Source organism: Colias croceus, chromosome 26 (genome assembly GCF_905220415.1).
Source record: "Colias croceus chromosome 26, ilColCroc2.1".
NCBI classification, from domain to species: Eukaryota; Metazoa; Arthropoda; class Insecta; order Lepidoptera; family Pieridae; genus Colias; species Colias croceus.
Window position 1 is genome coordinate 2,205,237 of NC_059562.1, and position 22,724 is coordinate 2,227,960.

Genomic DNA, 22,724 nt, shown 5'->3' on the forward strand with positions numbered 1-22,724 from the left:
CCTGGATTTCATGAAAAGTTATCTTGCATAACTCTATATCGCCTGGGGCTCTATTCGTCCAGGTACATAAGTTTTATATTGAATTTATATTTTTTGGTTTTTAAGGCATTCAAATGCTTTATAAATATAAATTTATAAAGAATAGAAAAAATTCGATCACGAGGCGGGACTTGAACCCGCATCCTTCGCGCCATTCCGGGGCATAAAGCATTTGAATGCCTTAAAAACCAAAAAATATAAATTCAAGAAAAGGTCGTGTTCCATCGTTACAATAATGTATTCACTGAAAAGTGCTTCATATTGGTTGAGATGGTTGTTAAATCATCTCAATAGATGGCGCGCGGTGTGTCCCTTAAGACACATAAAACTGAAAGGATAGAATAAATTCGATTGCTCAGGCGGGTCACGAGTGGCTGAGTTGGTTAGGCATCCGCCCCGGAATGGCGCGAAGGATGCGGGTTCAAGTCCCGCCTCGTGATCGAATTTTTTCTATTCTTTATAAATTTATATTTATAAAGCATTTGAATGCCTTAAAAACCAAAAAATATAAATTCAAGAAAAGGTCGTGTTCCATCGTTACAATAATGTATTCACTGAAAAGTGCTTCATATTGGTTGAGATGGTTGTTAAATCATCTCAATAGATGGCGCGCGGTGTGTCCCTTAAGACACATAAAACTGAAAGGATAGAATAAATTCGATTGCTCAGGCGGGTCACGAGTGGCTGAGTTGGTTAGGCATCCGCCCCGGAATGGCGCGAAGGATGCGGGTTCAAGTCCCGCCTCGTGATCGAATTTTTTCTATTCTTTATAAATTTATATTTATAAAGCATTTGAATGCCTTAAAAACCAAAAAATATAAATTCAAGAAAAGGTCGTGTTCCATCGTTACAATAATGTATTCACTGAAAAGTGCTTCATATTGGTTGAGATGGTTGTTAAATCATCTCAATAGATGGCGCGCGGTGTGTCCCTTAAGACACATAAAACTGAAAGGATAGAATAAATTCGATTGCTCAGGCGGGTCACGAGTGGCTGAGTTGGTTAGGCATCCGCCCCGGAATGGCGCGAAGGATGCGGGTTCAAGTCCCGCCTCGTGATCGAATTTTTTCTATTCTTTATAAATTTATAAGTTTTATATTTACCATTACCTATTTCAATTTTAAATATGGACTATTAAATAATATTTTGTGCTATTTGTTTTTGTGCTTGGTATAAACAATAATATAATAATGGTATAAATGTATAAATCGGTTTAATAATTAATTATAACTATGTAAAACTTTTTTTTTTAAATTGTATGCCACATGGCAGATTACAGCGGATCACCTCATACAATGTAATAACCCTTATAATATATAAATAAGTTTCGCTTGATGAAAAACGCACCGCCCATGCACATTTAAAAAGGTAAAGTCTAATCGCGTATATGAATTACTAAAGCTAATTAATATTTATCATCAATTAAGAGGCATATTTATTACGCATATCCACACATTGCATGTATTGCATTGAACTACAGTTCACATTTATGTAATAGAGACATAGTTGCAATCAGGGTGAATACACTTTTTGTGTAAACATCGAAAACACGTGTAATCGATATAAATAATTATTAGTTATATTATTGAGGAAGATATTTATGTCAAGGTACAGATTTTTTAATACATCTATCTGTCTGTCTATCTGTTACGCTTTCCCGCTTAAACCTCTCAACCGATTTTGATGAAATTTGGCACAGACAATCTTTAGACCCTGAGAAAGAACATAGGCTACCTTTTATTGCGAAGTATGTACCACGGGTGAAGCCGGGGCGGACCGCTAGTTATTAATAATATAGGTTTAAATTTTAGGCCTACGAAGTGCAGTAAAAAGCTTCATTGAAATAAACAATTAAATTTTATCACCTACTGTCTCTTTTAAATACAATTGTTACAATTGCTTTGCAATTTTGTATTTTACTCATGAATGGAAGTAAAATGGATTGCAAAACGTTAATTTGTAAAAACAAGAAAAAACTGACTCGCATCCTAGGTCTCTATAATTTTAAAGTATGCATCTTGTAGACAACTTTCTATCTGGACAGTGACTTTACAAATTTTTTTTATATGGATAAACATAGAGGTTTCATAATAGATAAGATATTTAGCTACTATAGGTACTTTAATATTTTATTATGAGCCATGGCTGTCCCACTGCTGAGCAAAGGCCTCTCTTCCCTCAATCCATTTCTCCCTATTTTGAGCAATTTTGCTCCAATCTGCTAAATGGGAATCAAGCTCGTCCCGCCATCTTGTTCTGGGCCTGCCACGCAGCCTTTTGTCCTTGTTGGGGTTCCACAAACTTTAATATTTTAGGTAATATAATTGAAGAAAGCAAAAAATAAAAACAGTCGTTTCAAAAACCGCCTGCTAAATCAATAAGAAAATGTCCAAATTTGATTCAGTCGCAACAAAATATTCTTCAGGTTGTATAAAAATAAAACGATCAATCTGAAAACATTTCGCCCGACAACATGTTCAAAGTTAATATCAATAACATCACCGTTATTAAAATAAAACCAATAACGTATGCACGCGTAGGATCCATCCAGGGTGCTTTCATATCGACTGGACGTAAAGTGTAGAATTTTTATCGCGTGATGTCGTAAAGTTTGCAGTTTATATAATTAAAGGGACTGAAATATTAGACATAAGGGTATATTTTAATACAGCTCTACAACGTCACTATAATTTTTAATTACTGCTTCGCTTCTGTTTTCCGTAACGTGTAGTTAACTTCGGTTAACTACACGTTACGGAAAATAGAAGCCTTAATATCCAACACAGCCATCCAACTCAGAAATACATCCTACATGTTGTAATTATATAAAATCCAATACAGATAAGTTATATGTTTTCCAATAACGCTAAATTTCTTATTTATAACGTATATAAGTATATAAAATAATATATTACGTGACATGAATGTGACAATATATTCATCTATTGTCGTTCCATAATCGTAAGTTTCAGTCTTATGTGAAAAGTGCCTATGAAATGTCAGCTCATTTTATTATTACGTTGCACTTATGCATGACATGTGTGTCTCGCTATACATAGATGATTCGAAACGACTTAATGACTGTAACATGCTTTCTTATAAAACTATTTATTAATGAAATTTTATCAAGCGTTTTTACGAGTGTACTACCGTTTTTCTGATAATGGTGGCTGAAAAGTAGTTATTTTCTTTAAGTATTTTTTAGCAATGTCGGTTTATTAGTTTCCTCTATAAATGTGAGAAACTAACAAACATTGAAATTTTCTTGATAGAGTTATATATTTATTGATATTCTTATATATGGATACGTAAAAAATAAAATGTTTATCACAATTTTATAGAAACCTGGCTGAACAAAATATCTATGCATCTTTTTATAAGCGCACATTTAGAACTGTTTTCCCTTAACATAAAACATATACACATATAACACAAACGTATTACTTATGTCTTCAAATAATTTAATTAAACATAGGTAACAACAATTTCTATATAAAAACCTAATCTAACAAATTATTCTTCTACTATCTCTAATACGAAACACGTGAAATCGAAAGCCAAACAAAACTCAAGGCTGACCAAAATTAATTTTAAGTGTATGATTAATGGAGATATTAAATTAACTATTGTTTCATCTCGCGTTATCTAGGACGAACGAGAAATACTTACACTTGTCGTCGACATAATGTTCTCAAAGTTTGCGTCTAAATTTAGTTTTCTAAACTGCTATGGAGGCGTAATACTGTGAGGATGAATGGACTTTAGTTCATTTTATCGAATCATTTATAAATAGAAAAAGGTATACCTAATCTCTATCTTTGCTATTTACAAAAGATATCTTATGTCTTGTTGTTACTCCTTAATACCATTATTTATAATGAACCAATATGATAGTTTTACAAATAACTATTTTACCATTTTACAATACCTAAACTATGTATTTATTTTATATAAGTATATGTATGTATTTATTTTGCGACGAACAATAAAATTCTTTATAATTTATCCCTAAACTGTACATATATTTTTTTTCCTTACTTAACTTTAACATAATATAAGTATCCAAAATTATGTTTATAAATACGATATCTAGGTACTTAATATTTAAATGAAAACATGTTTTTTCAGGTCTACGCTGATGTTAGAAGATGTCTTCGACACTTCTATGAGGGCTCAGCTATCCACCAAGTCGTTCGAAAGCTTATGTTAGGTACTAATATATTACTATAGAAATAAAATAAAATTCTAGGTATCAATAAATAGAAATGAGTGAAAGGCACAGTTTGAGAAGCGCTGAGCGTCGCGGTGGTACACCAAATTAACATAACGCACGTCGCAGTCAACCAACTGCGGCCCGCTTTGCAATAGAAAGTAAACTATTATAATTTTGTTATTACTTCTATAGTAAATATTGTATTTTGTATAATTATCTTTTTATAATATAATTGCGTAAGAAGAAAAGAAAAGCTTTTGTAGATGTATACAAATTGTATTGTTATTATAAGTTAACGATAACACGTATTTTGATGCATAAGTATTCAAGAGACAGTACCTATCTTTAGATATAATGTGATGTACTTAGTTAGGTATATCGACATACCTAAATGTTTCCTGAAACTAGCATAACTCTATCCTATCTTTATAATTTATTGTATGTTTAACTACTGTCTAAACATACTTAAGAAATTAGATTTTTACAACCTATGCATATTTGTAATTGTGTTTGAATCTACGCTACGGCTATAGCCGAACAATTACAAATAGAATATATTCTAAAACTAAATTCATATTTTAAGCTTTCTGTAATCATATTTCAATTATTCTATTATTAATTATAATATTGTAAAAATATAAGATGTTTATTTTAACGTACTTAAGTATAATTCTTCTCGCCTTGAGCTTCCAAAAAACTTATTTCATTTTCAATAAAAAATAATATTTCATATCAATTTCTAAAAAGGTTTTTTCCTTTTTTTCAGAAGCGGGCCCACACTTGGTACTAAATAAAGCGGTAAAGCACACGCGCACATGTCGAAGGCAAGATATAAATACGATAATGTTGAACGTAATTGTGCCACACGCCTCTAAGATATGGAAAAAACCTTTGATTATAAATAAACTTTCTTTGAAAGATATGATTGTTTTTTTAATTATCCCTTTTGAACGCGTTACTAGTGTTTATGTTAGTTCTCAATAAAATATATGTGGATTTTTAGGTTAATGTTCTCCATGCTAGTTTTGAATGTCTGGTAATATTTTTGCAATTATTGTAAAATGCATTTTATGCATTTTGGCAATATGCTAGTGGTAAACGAGAACTAAGTTTTTTGGAGCATTTCCAATTGGATCAGGATTTATATCTGTCTTTGATTTTGACAACAAAAAACAAATTTTCTAAATAAATAAATGCTGTGGTTTTACCTACCTATCGAAGCTTGCTCTATCGATGGTAAGGTACTAGGTAAGCTAATATACCTAAAACTTATTACTTAAGTCTCTCTTTAGTTCTAATTCAGACCAATGCATAAAACTATTCAAATGGAAGGTTTCACAGACACATTATTTGATATATTTCATTCGGCGTAAATTCGGCAGATGTATGCTTTTTTCAGGTAATCTCTACATGACTTCAGAATGAAAATTCACAGTTTATACTAATTATGTGTTACAGTTTACAATGCTTGATCCAGCCTACTTACTCGATAGGTATATATGGGTTAATCTTTCTTTCATTTTAAGTTCATTTTGGAGCTAAATTAAATTATTCATAATTATTGCAAAATCGATCTTAATCGATTATAAATATGGGTATAAGAAAGATATTAAATAATGTGACATTCAACTTCCAAGATACTGCGTACGTAACTACAGTTAATTTGTAAACTTGGCACGTACGTTATCTATCTGTTTTATTTGCGCAAAATCTAACCAATATACCTATAAGTCAAGTATCGATTTATAATGTAAACACAACTTTAAACAAGCATATTAGTTAATAGCTCTTCACATACATATTTAATTTTTTCTCTATAATTATGCCCTTATCTATTGCCTTTTTTTATGGTATCACAATTATTTATTCAAATACTAGCTATGTCACGCGGACGAACCCGCGGGCTAACGCAAATATTTACATAGATTATAATATAATAAGCTAAATCACTACCAAATATAAAAATATCAGTGAAAGAGACACAAACATAGGTACATAGGTACATTATCACAAACTTTCACGTATAATTTTTTATTAGCCATTAGGTTTTTTATTGGCCTAAGATGCCTGAAAAAACTATAAATAAAAACGCGGTTTATCAATTACCCAATCGTCTAGGAATTATCTATCTAACACAAAACACAAGAAAAAGATTTCTCACGTGTGTCGCATGACAAAATCGTAATAATAAACATATGCTCCACCATTACTCATCCCTTTCAGAAAGAAAAAATATATACACATTAAACTACAAAATACTAAATTAACCCCTAAGTCTCCATTTCGAATCGGAATGACACTTTTTTAGAAAAAAAATCTTAACCCATTCGTAGACATGTGCGTGGAAAAAAAACGTGTTTTTTATTTCAGATGAGTTCAGTAACCAGATCGGTATTAAATATACAGTTATTTTAGATTTTTTGTCGATTCACTGGTTTTGTAGATGCGTACGCGCAGTGTTATAATTAAGAGCCACATGTCAGCGTAGGGAGGGTAGTGATGTGCTAGTTATCGATAGTTATTATTTGATTGTTTGACTGTTTCACTGTAAATTTAATTAGGCAATAGACAACTGTTATCTAAGTTTATAAAAAAATTTGAGCTGAAATTAATAAACAAAATCAATTTATTTAAGTACCAAGAATACAAGATCATATCGTTTTGAAAATGTGAATATATAGATCAATACCATTTTATAATCGAAAATTAGAGAAATGCTTAAGTGGTATGTTATGAAAGTATAAAAAAGTATCGATACTATCAGATTTAGCATAGGTACCTACCATTTACCTGGTAACAGATTGTACAAATAAAATATAATTAATTAAGTATCGATACACCTATTTCTTATCGATATTCAAACACAGGAACGTCACTAATGCACTTGTTCTGGCCATAAATCAAGCGGGCTTGCGTTTGCAGGGCAGCATATTGATGAAATTATTCTATGAAAAAGAATTTCATAAAAAAACATTTCAACCCATTCATCTATTGCTTTCACTTTTTAGAATTATAAAGATTTTTCAGTTTCATGTTTGTTGTTTTATTCAGTAGTAAATTTATCAGGTAACTTTTTTTTTAATTAGTCTATCTTTATACAAGAGATTAATAGTGTAAAAGGTATGTAACTACGTAAAAATATTTTATTGTTTTTAAAATTGCTTCCATATTTATGAAATAAATAGGCTTCAACCAGCGACTACGCGCATATTGTGTAGATAAGCATAAAAAAGTACCTATTATATTAAATGTGGTTGAGCTTTATAAAAAGGAAATTGTCAACTAGGTGCGCACTACCTATTGTGATGTGCAATACCTATGAAATACCAAATTTTGACAAGCAAATTGTAAATTTTTGTAAACTTGAGCATTACTTACAGTAGGTATAAGTACCTAGGAAGCATGATGACATTGATAGCGAAAATAACTAATACACGTAGTATATTATTATTAGTCTGTGCTAATACCTACCAAAGGAACAGTCAGAAATACTAAGAATTGCTGACGAACCAAACTCGTGCCTAAATTTGTAAAATAAAAGTGTGATCACGTCATTTTATAGTAATCCATCGTTTTGGTTATGTTTATGTATAGTTCTGTTTCATTTATTATATGTTTAGATCTGTATAGACTCTAGTATAATAAAAACAAACACCGTAGAACATTTTTACACCTCACCTTTTCATATTATTTTGTAACAAAGCTGTAACAAAACTAAAGAAAAAGATTTTCGTAGCTTAGGTTTTAATTTTTATTGATGGTATTATATTATATAGATTTAAGTAGTCAAAGAAAACTTTTTATGTTGGTTCTTCTTTATAGAAACTGTTTTCTGTACCGAAATGTCTATTGTCAATGTTTTATTATTATCGTATAAAAAAAGAAAAAAATAATTCGCTCGTATATTATGTTCTTTACATATATTACTAATTTGCGAAATTTTCCCATTAGGAAAATTACTAAAATTTCACTAAGAAATAAAATTATACTTAAGTATATAAAAATACAAATCGAATTATTATTAAAATATTACAACATAGAAGTAGTGTCTGATTCATATCACATGTTTTCCGAGATGTAACACATAAGAGACACAATAAAACGACAGACGTATCCGCTCTTCACATTGTTTAGACTTTGTGGAATTTTATTCATAAATACTTGGAATAGAGATTTATTAATAAACCTATTAAGTTCTGTCGAAAAATTAATTGAATTTGTCATACACATATTTTTTTTTATTTCACACGAGTGTGTAAAACTAAAAAGTGATGTTTTTTTTTAAGTTATAATAATATATGCCCGCATCTTCATATTCAATTAAAAATTCGGATATAGAACTAGAATACTAAAGAGTTAATACAAAACTTTTTCTCCATATTATGTGCCAGCAATATCTATGAAAATGAATACCTACTAAACAATTCCTGTAGCGTAGCCTATAAAGGGTTAACTGTTTACAACACTAGGTAATAAAACAACACATTATTTGTAATAATTTGGTTTAATACAACACTAATTAAGTATTTAATATTAAGTTTAATTTACAATGATCAATGAACGACGAAACCACGATAGGTAACGACTATAAAACATCAGTTATTCCTATTTTTAATCTACATAAAATGCCTATTTGGTACGAAACGGCTTATAATAGCTAGAAACTGGCATTTGTCTTTTATCACTTAGGAAAATGAAACCCTAAAATATACACGGAATACAGTGGAAAATAAATTATCTAAATAATAATATTGTACGCAATCAATTCCTCTATAGTCGTTTGTACTGAAATAAAAGGCGCACACTTTCCCGCCAAATTATTGAAACTTTACACAAAAAATAAACATTTGTTTTACAGTGCATTCACATCAAACGAGCGAATACTCATTCTAAGCCCAGTATGTCAGTCTCTTAGTGTAAACAGGCGTAGAGCATTCTTTTGCTGTTCTTAGAGCGTTCGTAAAGGTTCTATGCAATGAACACTGAATACGAGTTTTCGTTTACACTAAAAGATCATGAAAGAATGGTATTGCTCTAGCTCTATGTTCGTTTGATGTAAATGCACCGTTACATACATTAGTTATGTAATAGAACAATAATTGCAAATTTCTTCAAAGACATCATTTCAATATTGACTTAACACATAAAAAAAAAACAAATTTGTAAAAAAAACAAAACTAAATATTTATATTTTTCCGTGCCTTTACATTGCAAATAACAAAAATAACTTCAGTATAAAATTACTTCTTGGCATAAAAAAATAACATGTATGTACCTATACAATTTGTAAACAAGAATGTAAAAAAAATACTTAATTTTTTTACAAAAAAAAAGTGTGCGCTTTACGGATTTTTTGTGAAATACACAATAACAATACTCATAATTTTCTCGTTTAAAAGTGAAAGCCAAAATCGTCATGTACTATAGTAATAATAATTATTATATTTAATCAATGGTGAAAACTTTGTGCTATATCGAATGTCTACTTTAAATGCCTTCATCAAAGCTGTTCTACTATTACATCTATATATTGTGATATGATTTCCACCCTCTTTATATTTAATATTCGGAAATACCTTAATAAATGCACATCAACCAAAAAATGCACAAAAAAACGTATCGCATATCACTAAATACAAATTTTCTAAGTTCCTAAATTCTCTACAACATGAACGATTTAATATGCAATATATGTTAAGTAAACGCTTAAATGAACTTACCTTATCACTTATTATACATCGCATCACGATAAATATGTACACCCTATATAAAAAACAGAAAACAAAAATCACAAAATATTTTCAATAGTACCACGGCAACACTATGGCACGCTTACAAAATAGAATAAAAATAAAAAATGTCAGATCATTTAATCAATTCCGTATACAATGAAAATTATCAAACGTTACATTAATTGAACTATTGTAAATATTTGAGATCCATATTCCTTGTTAGTATGAGAGTACGATTTTTTTAATAAAAAAAAATGAGTACAAAAAATCTAACAAGGAATGCGTCTGTATAACCAACCAAAACGCTATGCGTGAACGTACTAACTTACAAATAGAACTACTTATTGTTCTTACTCGTTACAAATAATGATTAAATACTTTTAAATATTTCAATATTGATATGAACCTTTTAGGGTAGCGCGAATATCCCAATTCGATCCCTAATCTAACAACTAACAATTCAAAATAGCTATAAACTTAATAGAAATAAAACTATAATACTCGATGTCCCGTTAAAACCGGGCGAAAAGAAATGTTTTTTGGTTTATTAACCGCTCATTTTGAACACATTTACACCGTGGTCTAAAACTACACCCGTAAATGTACTGTGATAATTCTACGTAAAAACGAGAAATTGCTTGGAAATTCAAAATTTTCTATAAAATTCGAATTTACGCATAAATTCCGTTAAAAATTCACTTCGATGATTTCTCACTTGGAAATTGGGGGATACTATAATAATCCCTGGAATAACTCTCTACTTATTTGTTGTTGTCGTTTCTCTTTTTTATTTATTGTTTCTCTGTCTGTCTATTCATAAATGTCTATAACTTTGTTGTTTCTGTTTCTTTATTCTCCGTCTGTCTATTTGTCGTTTCTCTGTCTATTTCTTATTTCTCTGTCTATTTCTCCGTCTATTTGTCATTCCTCTGTTCATTGAGCGACAGATTCTCTGCTTCGTCCTTAATGTGCGAAAGAGCGCGGTATCTATCTTCAGGACGATACTCGTTGTATGGACTGGTTTCGCTTGAACGGTTGCTCGATGTTTCTTTAGTGGAATTTGAGTAGTCTCCTGTAATATTTATTATTAATTTCTTTAAATAAAAATATAATTATAACACAGAACAAATGACAAATTCTACTAATTTTATAGACTGTGGAAGGAAGTAATCTAAATATGAGTTACTGTATTTTAATGTAATGTAAAAAGAAATAGAATTTCAGTAAACTCTGTTGAAAATTGATATTATATCTATGAGGTTGAAGGTTCAGTTTCTCAATTATTTATTTAAACTAGTCGAAAAATAAAGTGTGGTAACTAATGTTATTAGATACATAAAATTAATTTTTTACATTCTTTTAGCAAGGGATCGGTTAAATAGTTATAAATAACCGTTTAATTACCCTTATTAGTATAATCGGAAGCTTGCATCTCATTCTTAAGAGCATAAATATTAGGTTTAATATCCTGTGCCTCGTTGCCGCTGAGATCTTCGGCTTTGACGTCGTGAGACGAACTGCTGTTGCCGTAGCCGTTCATTATTGGAGGCCGGCTGAAAATGTAATAAAGTATTGATTATAATGAATTTTTATTAAAGTTAAATTAAATGGAACATTTCTTTATTTTCAACAGTGAATTCAGAATTAAAAGAATCCGTATTTATTAGTAGATTTTAAGCATTTGAGTGTGATATGCAAAAGCCAAGGTAATTTAGCACGTTAGCGTAATATTTCAGGCAATTTTTGGATATGAGGGGAGCATTTATTTATTTTAGATTTCGTTATAAGGAGCTGAATTAGGCTATTCACGAGAAAAATCTGCTTATTAATTTTTTTTTATAAAAACTAATTATGATAAGTGTGCCAATAAAAGAAAAATATGTACCTATAATCCTCATGCGAAGATTGGTAATCTTCTGTCTGCATCATATGATCATCCGTAGACATGTATGCTAGATTGCAATCTTCCATCATACCCTGAAATAAAAAGGTTATTTATTTTCCAATCTTTTCAAGTATTAATGTGAAAATGTTTATAGACACCAGCTGATGTATATGTATATATGATACACCATGTTGTAACCAGCTGATTTTTTTTTTTTTCGTTGAGATATTGGGTTAGCTACAATTTGACAAATTTTTAGCTGAGAGGAAATGAATGAATGTATTTTTTTTCCTACGTGCGTGGGAGGCTACAACCGCTCTTCCCCCCAACCGAGCTCCAGCTGACGTTCACGAGGCTTCATAATACTATACTTTGATGCATTTTACTAATTACCGCTTGAGAGGAACTTGGTCATAAAATCTGTTGCTGGCTCCCGGAACAATAATACTAAAGAACTAAAAATTAAATAATTAATAATAATACCTGAAGATTTCGTTTCAAAGCCTCGCTGTAGCCGTGAGGGCTTGTCATCATTGGTGGACTTTGAGCACCCATAAACCTGCCAATCAAATATTTCTATGAAATTACCTGAATGCTAAAACAATATATTATTTTAAATAAATCTTTAGTAATATATATTTAAACTTTCTTTGAAAACAAATTGATAACTATTGAAATTATTTTTCAAATTGATTTAAAATTAAATTTATGATTAACTTTTTGACAAATCAAAGAAAAAAAAATATAAAGATCAGCATACCCCTGGCCTTTTCAAACCTCCATTGACGGAAATGTTCGTCAAATTTAAGTATACTGTGTTTTATGTAAATGTGTACATTGTAAAGTGTATAATTTTGAAATTAAACAGTCCAATTATCTGTATCAGTGTCATCGGTGAATGTGATGTTAATGTTAAATAATGGAAGATAATAAATAGAATAAAAAATAGAAAAAAAGCAAGCAAGAAGAAAAAAGAGAAAAAAATTACGACTATCATGCGACAAAACGCACAAGCAAAGCGTCAACACTTACCTCAAAGGTTAAAAAAACATGCAAGAAAATGGGAATAAAATTAAGAAACACTTAAATCTTACTTGAATATCCAACGACGATCCATCTTACAAACATTTTAAATGCAATAAACATGCATAACAATAAAATAAAACTATTTAGGTATAAGTATAAATACATTTTCTTTTATTCTTTACACATCCCGACGTTTTAACTCCGCAGGTGGATAAAGCATGCATAACATATTTATTCGATTATATTTCGTATGATGTCAGTTATGCATATCATCAGGTTCTGATATAAAAGACTTAATGTTACAATTGCAAAATATTATGATTTAAGCTTAAAATGTACTATTATTCGATCGGATGTTAATATCTATTGCAAAACAATTTGTTATAGCTCGGCATTCTAATTTCTAATGATCTACAGAGTGCTGAAACCTATATAGACGACATACTAAAATGTTTACTTGGCAATATCTATGTTACTACTGTGTGCAAAGATTTAAGCACTCTGAAGCTATGATCGCACATATGAATCTATATGAACTAACATGACATGTCGGGTATATCTAAGCTTACACATTAATTACACACCCTTACGGAACGGTGAGAAACATCAAACTATTCGTGAACCAAGAATCATCAGTGTGATGAATATTGTTGGTGGATTCGAAAGTTCACGTAAATACTAATGTGGACGCGATCGCCCAACGATTCTTGGAATTGCTGAATTATATACATTCAAAATAGTAATTGATTATTCAAGACGAGTTTTGATACAAATTGTCAATATTAATATGAAAAGAACTCAATTAATTGTAAATCCCATAAAATATGGTCCGATATCAAAGGCTGATTTGTCAGATCGAGAGAAACTTAAACAAAATGAGCACAAAGATTCGTTGGACGGTCGCACGTACTGAGCTGCGCTCTTACTGTGGAGCGTTGGGTCCGGGAGGCGCGGGTTCGTATTTCCTTGGCCGCCCGCGACTAAGGTGCCGTCTCTTCACGAATTCCGCATCGTCCACCATCCAAAAGGAACCGAAGTCATCCTCGTAGCGCACGAAACATTTGTGTAGAGACAGGTTCGTCCGGATTGCATTCTATAATTCATTTCTCTTTAGCAAATGTTATGGTTATTTTGCTAAACCTGTGTTGCCCTTAACATACAATGTGCTCCAATCTCATGCCAAGAAATGATTATATAGCGATAGCGATGGGAGCACATTCAGATCGTCGTGGAAATCTGACTCGACATCTTAAAATAATCATGCAGGAAGACCCGAGAGACCCCAAGGATAGGACAAATGGGAGTTTGGTTAATAGGCAAGCGAGAAAAATGTTATTCACCGTAGCGCTGAACTCCACGAACACACACAAATAACAAATCCTAAATACAATAGGTCACATTATAATCCGCAAATAGAACGAACCGCAGATTATAATGTGACTTACAAATTTCATCCAAAATCAACTACACAAATAATTATAAATTGAAATCTGAAACGAGATAAAACATTTATTTACATGACAAGAATTATATCTAAGTTAGATAGAAAATAAGAGAAGATTTGATAATAATTAGGTTTAGTGTGGTACTGTTAAGTGTTGGTACGATAGTTAACGTGTTTTGTGGTATGGGTATTAGTATTCATGGTGTGTTGACTTCCAGGCATGGTAATAAAATATAAGTTAGTTACATGTCTCTTGAATGCTAATGTTTAAGTCTTGAATAATACACCTGTTAGTAATTTTTGTAATGTTTCATCTGTTTACTAATTCGTTATGAATTGATCTATTTGTTCCGTTCGTTATCATTTTCATTTTCTTCATAGTAAAAGGATAATAAGCATTGATTTTCTATGTAGGTATATGTAAAGTAAAATGTGTTGACTACTTATAATTCAATTTATGAATCAATATTTCAAAGAATTTAGGTGTATTATTATCATAAAGAGGTGCTTATTAAATAATTTATGTTATGCCTGGGGATTTAATAAGTGTTTTGAAGTGCTTGCACGTAATTTGAAGAAGGTTGTTTGCAAGTAATTTGATGTAGAAATATTTGTGTGCAGTTTTTTTTTACCTTCCCTATAATCGTGGATAACATAGTGTAATGTTTTCTTGGTAATTTTGAATTAGTGTTCTATGTGTCTTTGTGTAAGTGTTGGGTGAATTAGTATTTTGTGGTTTTGCATTCAGTTTGCGTCATTTGCGTTTGTGTTTAAAACATTTTGAGCTTTTTGTATTTTATAGTAGGTAAATCGGGTTAAATTTGTATATGTTTAGTGCAATTTACTTCAGTGATAGTATGGTTATGGTGATAATGTTGCACAGATATGGTTGAGCTCCAGCATTGTGAATATGTGTGTATTTGTGATTTTGTGTACATGTAATAATGTTAGAGTTTTACTTTTGTATATATGTATATTTTTTTAAATATGTATTTTATTTTCTTGTATGTTTGACTTGTCGAAGAGTATCATGTATGACATCATGAAAAATCTATAATCTGTAGTCTAAGTCTTTAGGCCAGGTGAATGTGTCGTAATCCCGAGTGGTGTAAGCGTGTCGTATGTTTGTTTCATTCTTGTGTTTATGTGTATCTTGCGATATGGCAAAACCAAGTTGTTGTATAGAAGAAAAGAGCTATTGTGCTGTATTTAATTTTTGTGGGTGTGTGTTTAGTGTGGTTTGATTCAGTAAGGTGTTTATAGTCCGTTATGTATAGAGTAGGTGACTGGTCAGGCGACCCGTGGTTTGGCGGCTTCGGTGAGTATTTATGTATATTCAATGGTGTTAACGTGCTAGTGAGCAAGTAGTGACCCATTGTTTTTTTGTGTGTATTTGAAGAGTATTTGTATTTGATGTTTCTAATTTAGTAGTTAATTGTATGTAGGTTGTAGTTAATTGTATTTAGTGTGTCATGTCCTGATCTGTTTTAGAATTTGGTCTAGTATGTCTAGTGTTTCCTGTTAGATCCAACATGTACAGTATGTTATGTATAGTGCAGGTTGCAGACCAGGTAACGCTGTGCCGAACCCGCGTGGTGCAGCGCAGGCATTAAGTGATGTCAACTTGTTGCCTATGTTATGGTGTTGTCTTGTATTTCAGTAGATTGTTTTGTGTTTCTATTTAGTGTTCTGTGTACAATATGTCATGTATAGTGTAGTTTGCAGGCCAGGCGACGCTGTGACGTGCCCTGCGTGATACATTGTCACGTATTTATGTTTTTAGTGTCTAGTGTTTAGGTCAAGTGTTTATGTATAGTTCATCATGTATAGTGTGTGTAACAGGCCAGGCGACGCTGTGCCGTACCCCGCGTGGTGCAGCGGAGGTGGCGCTCGACTTTTTGTACTTAGTGTTTCTAATGTGGTGTGATAGTATGTACTAATTATCATTTGTCAGTTTATTTTGTCAAAAATGACGTATTTGTGTTTTTTTAGTATATCTGTCTGTATTCTGATAAGTCTCTCGTGTATAGTGTGTGTTGCAGGTTGTACCCTGCGTGGTGCAGCGACATCAGCGCGTGTTTTTGTGTTCTATACAGTTATGTCAAGTTTTTGAGCATATTGAGTGAGTACTATATGTCCGTTTTGTGTTTCTATTTAGTGTATCATGTATAGTATGTCATGTGCAGAGTAGTTTGCAGGCCAGGCGACGCTGTGCCGTACCCCGCGTGGTGCAGCGGCGGCGCGTGCGCGGCGCGCTGCGGCCGCCGCTTGTAAAACTCCACCTCGTCTACAGTCCACACCGCGCCCTTAACGTTCTCCACGCGCATGAAGCACTTGTGCAGCGAGAGGTTGTGGCGGACCGCGTTCTGTTTCACGGGCTTGGGTTACGCTTGGATAATGGCTTATAGCATACGACTTTGGTTCGTATACACTATTATATATAACGTCTTAACTAGCATCTGTATTTAAGACTTTAGTGTTACGATTTTGTATCACTAAGTTGAAACTTAACTAGCTAGCTATGTAAGACTTGTAAGTGCTTTGTATTCACAGTTCAATTCAAAAGCATAAAGTTTGTTACATCTAATATCAATGTGTATATCTATTTATGATAAACTAAACAGAATAGTTTCAATTTAACACAATATCATTATGCATTTTCACTATGTTTAATAAAATATGCTTTGTATGAAATTTATACTTTCACAAATATGACATAATTGTTATTTTCCAATCTTTCTTTATAGTAGGTTTTATTTAGTGTTGTCTAAAGCTAATTAAATCATATATTTTGTACAAAATTTTAATACTAAAGTTACCTTCATTACAACATCCAGTGAATATTTGATTAAAAATTCAACTCAAATTATTAATAACAGAACAATTATACATATAATATTGTCTCTTACACTTAATTCTGTATATTTTAACCACTCATTTACAAATATTTACTATAAAGTCGTCTATATATGAAAAATGTTAAGATCTTACCTTCCAGGTAGCTGCATTACGTCTAAAGTAGCAGAAAGTGGTCTGGAACCAGTTGTAAATCTCATTCAAAGTGAGTTGTTTGTCTGGAGATTCTATGATGGCCTGAAAAGTTTAGAAATGTATAGTTTAGTTCTACAACAACCATAATATGATAACCTTCACGTCTATCGTAATAACTAACTGCTCCGCGGTTTTAACCGCAGTGCTCCGCTCCTGTTCGTGTTAGTGAGATGACATATAGCCTTCCTTGATAAATGGGCTATTTAAGGCCGTGTACGCGGTCCGTGCGCTGTTTGGCTCAAATATGTGATTTTTCAAACCAGATTGTCCATCAACCACTTATCTTACAAACATAAGAATTACTAATAATTTTAGGAAATTTTATTGTCTATATAGTTAGTTAAGAGTTTTTTTCAATTAATACAGTATTTGTGAATACCATCAAGATAACTGAGCCGATGATTACTTGATTTCACATTTAGTGTCAATTTCGAAGCTAAAAATATCTTAAATTGCTGACAGATCTAACACACGTTTTTTTTTAACTAACTGCAAAAATCCTTATTAAAATAGTTAGTTAAAAGATTTTTTTATTTTGGACTCCTAACTTACGAAATTAAAATCCGAACAATGTGAATTTTTTTAGAAATTATAGTCGACAAAATGATTATTTTCACCAAGATATTTGACTTAGTTGAATATAATTTATACATATTGCAATAAAAGAACGTATTACTTATAAGATAAAATTTAAAAAATCAACTAAGGTACCTCTATTATTTTTCTACAATTTTTTTTAAAGTACTATAAAACACTGCGCACGACCCGATTAAAATCAGTCGGCAGCGAGCCTTTCCAGAGAGAGGACATGTAGCTCGGCGCTCTCCTGTGGACCTATGCTGTTCATAGTAAAAGGATAGCGCAAGCCGCGATCTATCGTAATAGATCGCGGAGATTTTGACTTGCGTTAAATTGAATAAGCCCTCTTAACACAGAAATACTTTTTCAAATCGGACCAGTAGTTCCTGAGATTAGCGCGTTCAAACAAACAAACAAACTCTTCAGCTTTATAATATTAAGTAATAATAAGTATAAGATATTTGAATCCTACTAATACTTGATTTTGACCACAGGTTAATGTGCGGGTGAAACTGTGATATTTTATGAAATGAAACAAGGTATAAAAAATTCAGAACAAAATCTTCTAATAAAGTTAAACGTATTAAACATTTTTTATACGCGATCTATATATGTTACAGTCAAAACCCTGAACCAGTCAATAACGTTATTGACCGGTAAAATCAGTTAATAAGGATATTGACTAAGGGCGTCGGTTAATATCCTTATTAACTGATTTTATCTGATTAAACCAGTTAATAACGTTATTGACTAAGGGCATCGGTCAATATCCTTATTAACTGATTTTAAGTCGAGACATCTAGTCAATATAGGTTTTAACCGACGTGCCCAGTCAAAACTCATAAAAAGTTAAGGACGTTAGTGAAATTATACTAGAAAATCATTTAAAAAGGTTCATAAAACTTTTTAAACTTTTTTTAATATTTAAGAGTTTTATGTTTTATTAATTAATTCGGGGTATTGTTTGTAAACTGCAATCGCGCGAGAATACGTGCCCCAAAATATTTTTGAAGATGGCAATTGTGTTTTAATAACAACTAGGTTTCCGCCCGCAGCTTCGCCCCCGCAGTCAAAGAAAAACCGCATAGTTCCCGTTTCCGTGGGATTTCCGGGATTGCGTTAGTTTCTGATTTGACGGAGTGACCTGCAGGTGTACTTCGAAGACTGCTACTGGAACTATTATACGAGTAGAGCTAGGTGTGCCGAGTTTGGGCTCGTTTTGTTAGTTATGTTGAGACCTTACCTCCGGACTTGATGGAGTGACCTGCAGGTGTACTTCGAAGACTGCTACTGGAACTAATAGACGAGTAGAGCTAGGTGTGCCGAGTTTGGGCTCGTTTTGTTAGTTATGTCGAGACCTTACCTCAGGACTTGATGGAGTGACCTGCAGGTGTACTTCTAAGACTGCTACTGGAACTAATAGACGAGTAGAGCTAGGTGTGCCGAGTTTGGGCTTGTTTTGTTAGTTACGTTGAGACCTTACCTTCTGACTTGATGGAGTGACTTGCAGGTGTACTTCAAAGACTGCTACTGGAACTAATAGACGAGTAGAGCTATGTGTGCCGAGTTTGGGCACGTTTTGTTAGTTATGTTGAGACCTTACTTCCGGACTTGATGGAGTGACCAGCAGGTACTAACAAAACGTACTAGTTATCTATATATATATATCTCTTAAATATAAAAAAGTTTAAAAAGTTTTATGAACCTTTTTAAATGATTTTCTAGTATAATTTCACTAACGTCCTTAACTTTTTATGAGTTTTGACTGGGCACGTCGGTTAAAACCTATATTGACTAGATGTCTCGACTTAAAATCAGTTAATAAGGATATTGACCGATGCCCTTAGTCAATAACGTTATTAACTGGTTTAATCAGATGAAATCAGTTAATAAGGATATTAACCGACGCCCTTAGTCAATATCCTTATTAACTGATTTTACCGGTCAATAACGTTATTGACTGGTTCAGGGTTTTGACTGTAACATATACATGTATTTCCCACTCATAGTATAAATCATAAACTTGTATAAATATGTAGATATTTGTTGCTTGCCAGACAGATAGACAACTTATAAGGAAATTAATAGTTTTAATGTGCTCACAAAATTATTTGCATATAATTAATTATCTTCATAAAATAAGTATTATTAAATTCTACTCATTTTATCAAGTTTGACATCTATTTATAAATTAGGTAAACTTTGACGAACCAATTTAAATATGTTACATATATTTTAATCTTATCTTTCTAACATAATGAATTTGTTACTACCAAATAATATTAAATAGGCTTTTTAACACGAAATATAAAAAGAAATAGAAATTAAGGAATGTTAACGGAAATTTAAACGCGATTTAAAATACTTTAATTAAATTTTAATAAAAAATCGTTTTATGTAAAAGATACTGAACCGATTTGAAGATCATACATGAAATTACGAAAAAATAAAAGTTTTTAAAGAAAATCAAACATACCTGACGAATCAACGACGCATAAGTAAAAGGCGGACGCACATCAGCGCTCTTGTAAAACTCACGATTCCTTTGTATTTCTGTAATTTGCAAGTTTGCGACTTAAATATAACCATTATAATTATTGTGCTGATAATTTTAACAAATGTACATTTCTAACTTTAATAGATTTTACCTTGCTGAACATCTAATCCAGCTCTTTCGAGCATATATGGAAGACCTTGGGAAAAGGAACATTTTTAAATAACAAATTTAAGTATTTCTAATATCCAAACTGTAAGAACTAAAAAAATATGATATTGCCTTGAGTCGTCCCTCGGTAAAAATTATATAAAAAACATATACTGCCTTAATCTAATTTTAAAAACAATAGTTAATGATCTTAAAACAATAATTAATTATAGGATCTGAGTTTCTGAAATTATGAATTAAAAATGCAAAATTAAAAATGGAAATTTAATATACAAATAAAGAAACTAAATAATATATTACCTCCTGCTATAGCTACACCAGATTTGTCAGACACACGACGCCGTACAGGGCCTGGAGAAGCTCCTTCATTAGCACCCCCTGAAAGGTAAAGTATTATTTTAGTGAAAATTCATTTGCAAAGCGGGTCCGTTCACGGACTGCTTTAAGCAGTTTAGACCGACAGCTTGAAGCCGCGACTGCGGTGAACTATAGACATTCATTCACTGCCGTACACGGACTGCTCGAGCAGTCGCGACTGCTTCAAGCCGTCAACTGCGCGGTTTGTAGCCACAGCTCGAGCAGTCAACGACCGACCGCTCGAGCAGTACGTGTACGTCGCTCAGCCGTTAACTGCTCGAGCTGCCCGTGTACTGCCGAACCACAAAAATAATAAACGGGACCCTAATAGGATCACTTCTTTGTTAACAGGTTTGCACAGAACCCTCGATGCGCGAGTTCAACTCGCACTTAGCCGGTTTTATTTTTTTAATCATTTTTATTGGTTACTGACTTTCCCAAAATGGAAAATTTTGAATGTTTTATATCAAAAAAATATTCCACGATGCGTCATATTTATAAAATATTTTAGTCAGACACGAGTAAACAAACAAGCAAAAAAAATGCCCTAAAATTATCTTAATTTCAAAATTTCCTGTTACATATTATTTTTTATTTTAGAGTTGGACGCATTTCTTACAAAAAATGTGAACGCAACACTTAGCACAAGTACAGTAAGGTAAGTACATATACAGCTAATTGTAAGTTATACAAAAAAGTATTAAAAAGTGTTATGCCTTTTATTTGTTTGCTCTTGGAAATAAAAAAAAAAACATAAAAATTTCTCGCGAAAATATAAATTTACTTTGTTGTAAGAATATGAAGTCACTATGTTGTAAGGAATACGTTTATTTAGGACCTTGTACAGGGCCGTCTTAGACTATGCCGGGGCCCTTGGGCACACAAGAATTGGGGGCCCCTTTGAAATATAAAGAAATCAAACTAGGTACGCAAATTTTTTCCCACAATTATATATGTTTTTGCCCTAAATTGAAACTTAAAGAAGTAATAAGAAAACTTAAAGAAAATTTCTATGTAAAATTTTTGCTCCATTTTTTTATACATTTTACAAAAAAGTTACTTATGAAGTTATGACCAATCTTGTATTATAATATGGTCTTTTGAGGAAACTTTTTTTCCTTATTTTTTTTTTATATAATTCATTTGAAACGCTGCTGCTGTAATGGCGCTCCAAAGTTGACTTTAATTAAATTTAATTAAGAAATATTTTAAGAATTACTTTTTCAAATTACCTTTCTCTTTGAATTTATATTTTAGGTTTTATGGCAGTCAAATGCTTTATAAATAAAATATAAATTCAACAAAAAAGGTCGTGTTCCATCTTTACAATATTGTATTCACTGAAAAGTGCTTCATATTGGTTGAGATGGTTGTTAAATCATCTCAATAGATGGCGTGCGGTGTGTCCCTTAAGACACATAAAACTGAAGGAATAGAATAAATTCGGTTGCTCCGGCGGGTCACGAGTGGCTGAGTTGGTCAAGCATCCGCCCCGGAATGGCGCGAAGGATGCGGGTTCGAGTCCCGCCTCGTGATCGAATTTTTTCTATTTTTTATAAATTTATAACTTTCTCTTTTTCAAATTTATCTTTTTAATTTGCATCTGGATTTTTTCTTTCGTAGCCGTTTCATATTGATCAAAATTATTGCGTGCGTTATTAACATAATTTATTCAAAGCCTAGGCAAATGGCAAAAGTCAAAACGCTTGTCATCTATTCGTATAGAAATGGT

At 31.9% G+C, this 22,724-nt stretch overlaps 1 protein-coding gene and 1 long non-coding RNA gene across 3 annotated transcripts in view; one reads left to right on the top strand and one right to left on the bottom strand.

Moving 5' to 3' along the window:
• The first annotated feature begins 4,170 nt into the window (after positions 1-4,170).
• On the top strand, positions 4,171-5,175 carry LOC123703429. 2 transcript variants are annotated; one of them, XR_006752991.1, is made up of 2 exons: positions 4,171-4,411; positions 5,020-5,175. It is a non-coding gene; the product is annotated as an uncharacterized LOC123703429 (long non-coding RNA). The 2 variants fall into 2 exon arrangements; XR_006752990.1 differs by having other exon boundaries at positions 4,171-4,250.
• A 3,563-nt stretch (positions 5,176-8,738) lies between these two features.
• LOC123703487 (forkhead box protein P1) overlaps positions 8,739-22,724 on the bottom strand; it is a 70,812-nt gene continuing 56,826 nt past the window's right edge. Inside the window, exons 11-18 of the mRNA XM_045651502.1 lie at positions 20,936-21,013; positions 20,447-20,523; positions 17,332-17,433; positions 16,561-16,706; positions 12,354-12,429; positions 11,871-11,962; positions 11,390-11,538; positions 8,739-11,057 (exon numbers count right to left, since the gene is read on the bottom strand). Of these exons, the coding sequence (XP_045507458.1) occupies positions 10,900-11,057; positions 11,390-11,538; positions 11,871-11,962; positions 12,354-12,429; positions 16,561-16,706; positions 17,332-17,433; positions 20,447-20,523; positions 20,936-21,013 (878 nt within the window). The 3' untranslated portion in view covers positions 8,739-10,899. The remainder of the gene's footprint in view (positions 11,058-11,389; positions 11,539-11,870; positions 11,963-12,353; positions 12,430-16,560; positions 16,707-17,331; positions 17,434-20,446; positions 20,524-20,935; positions 21,014-22,724) is intronic.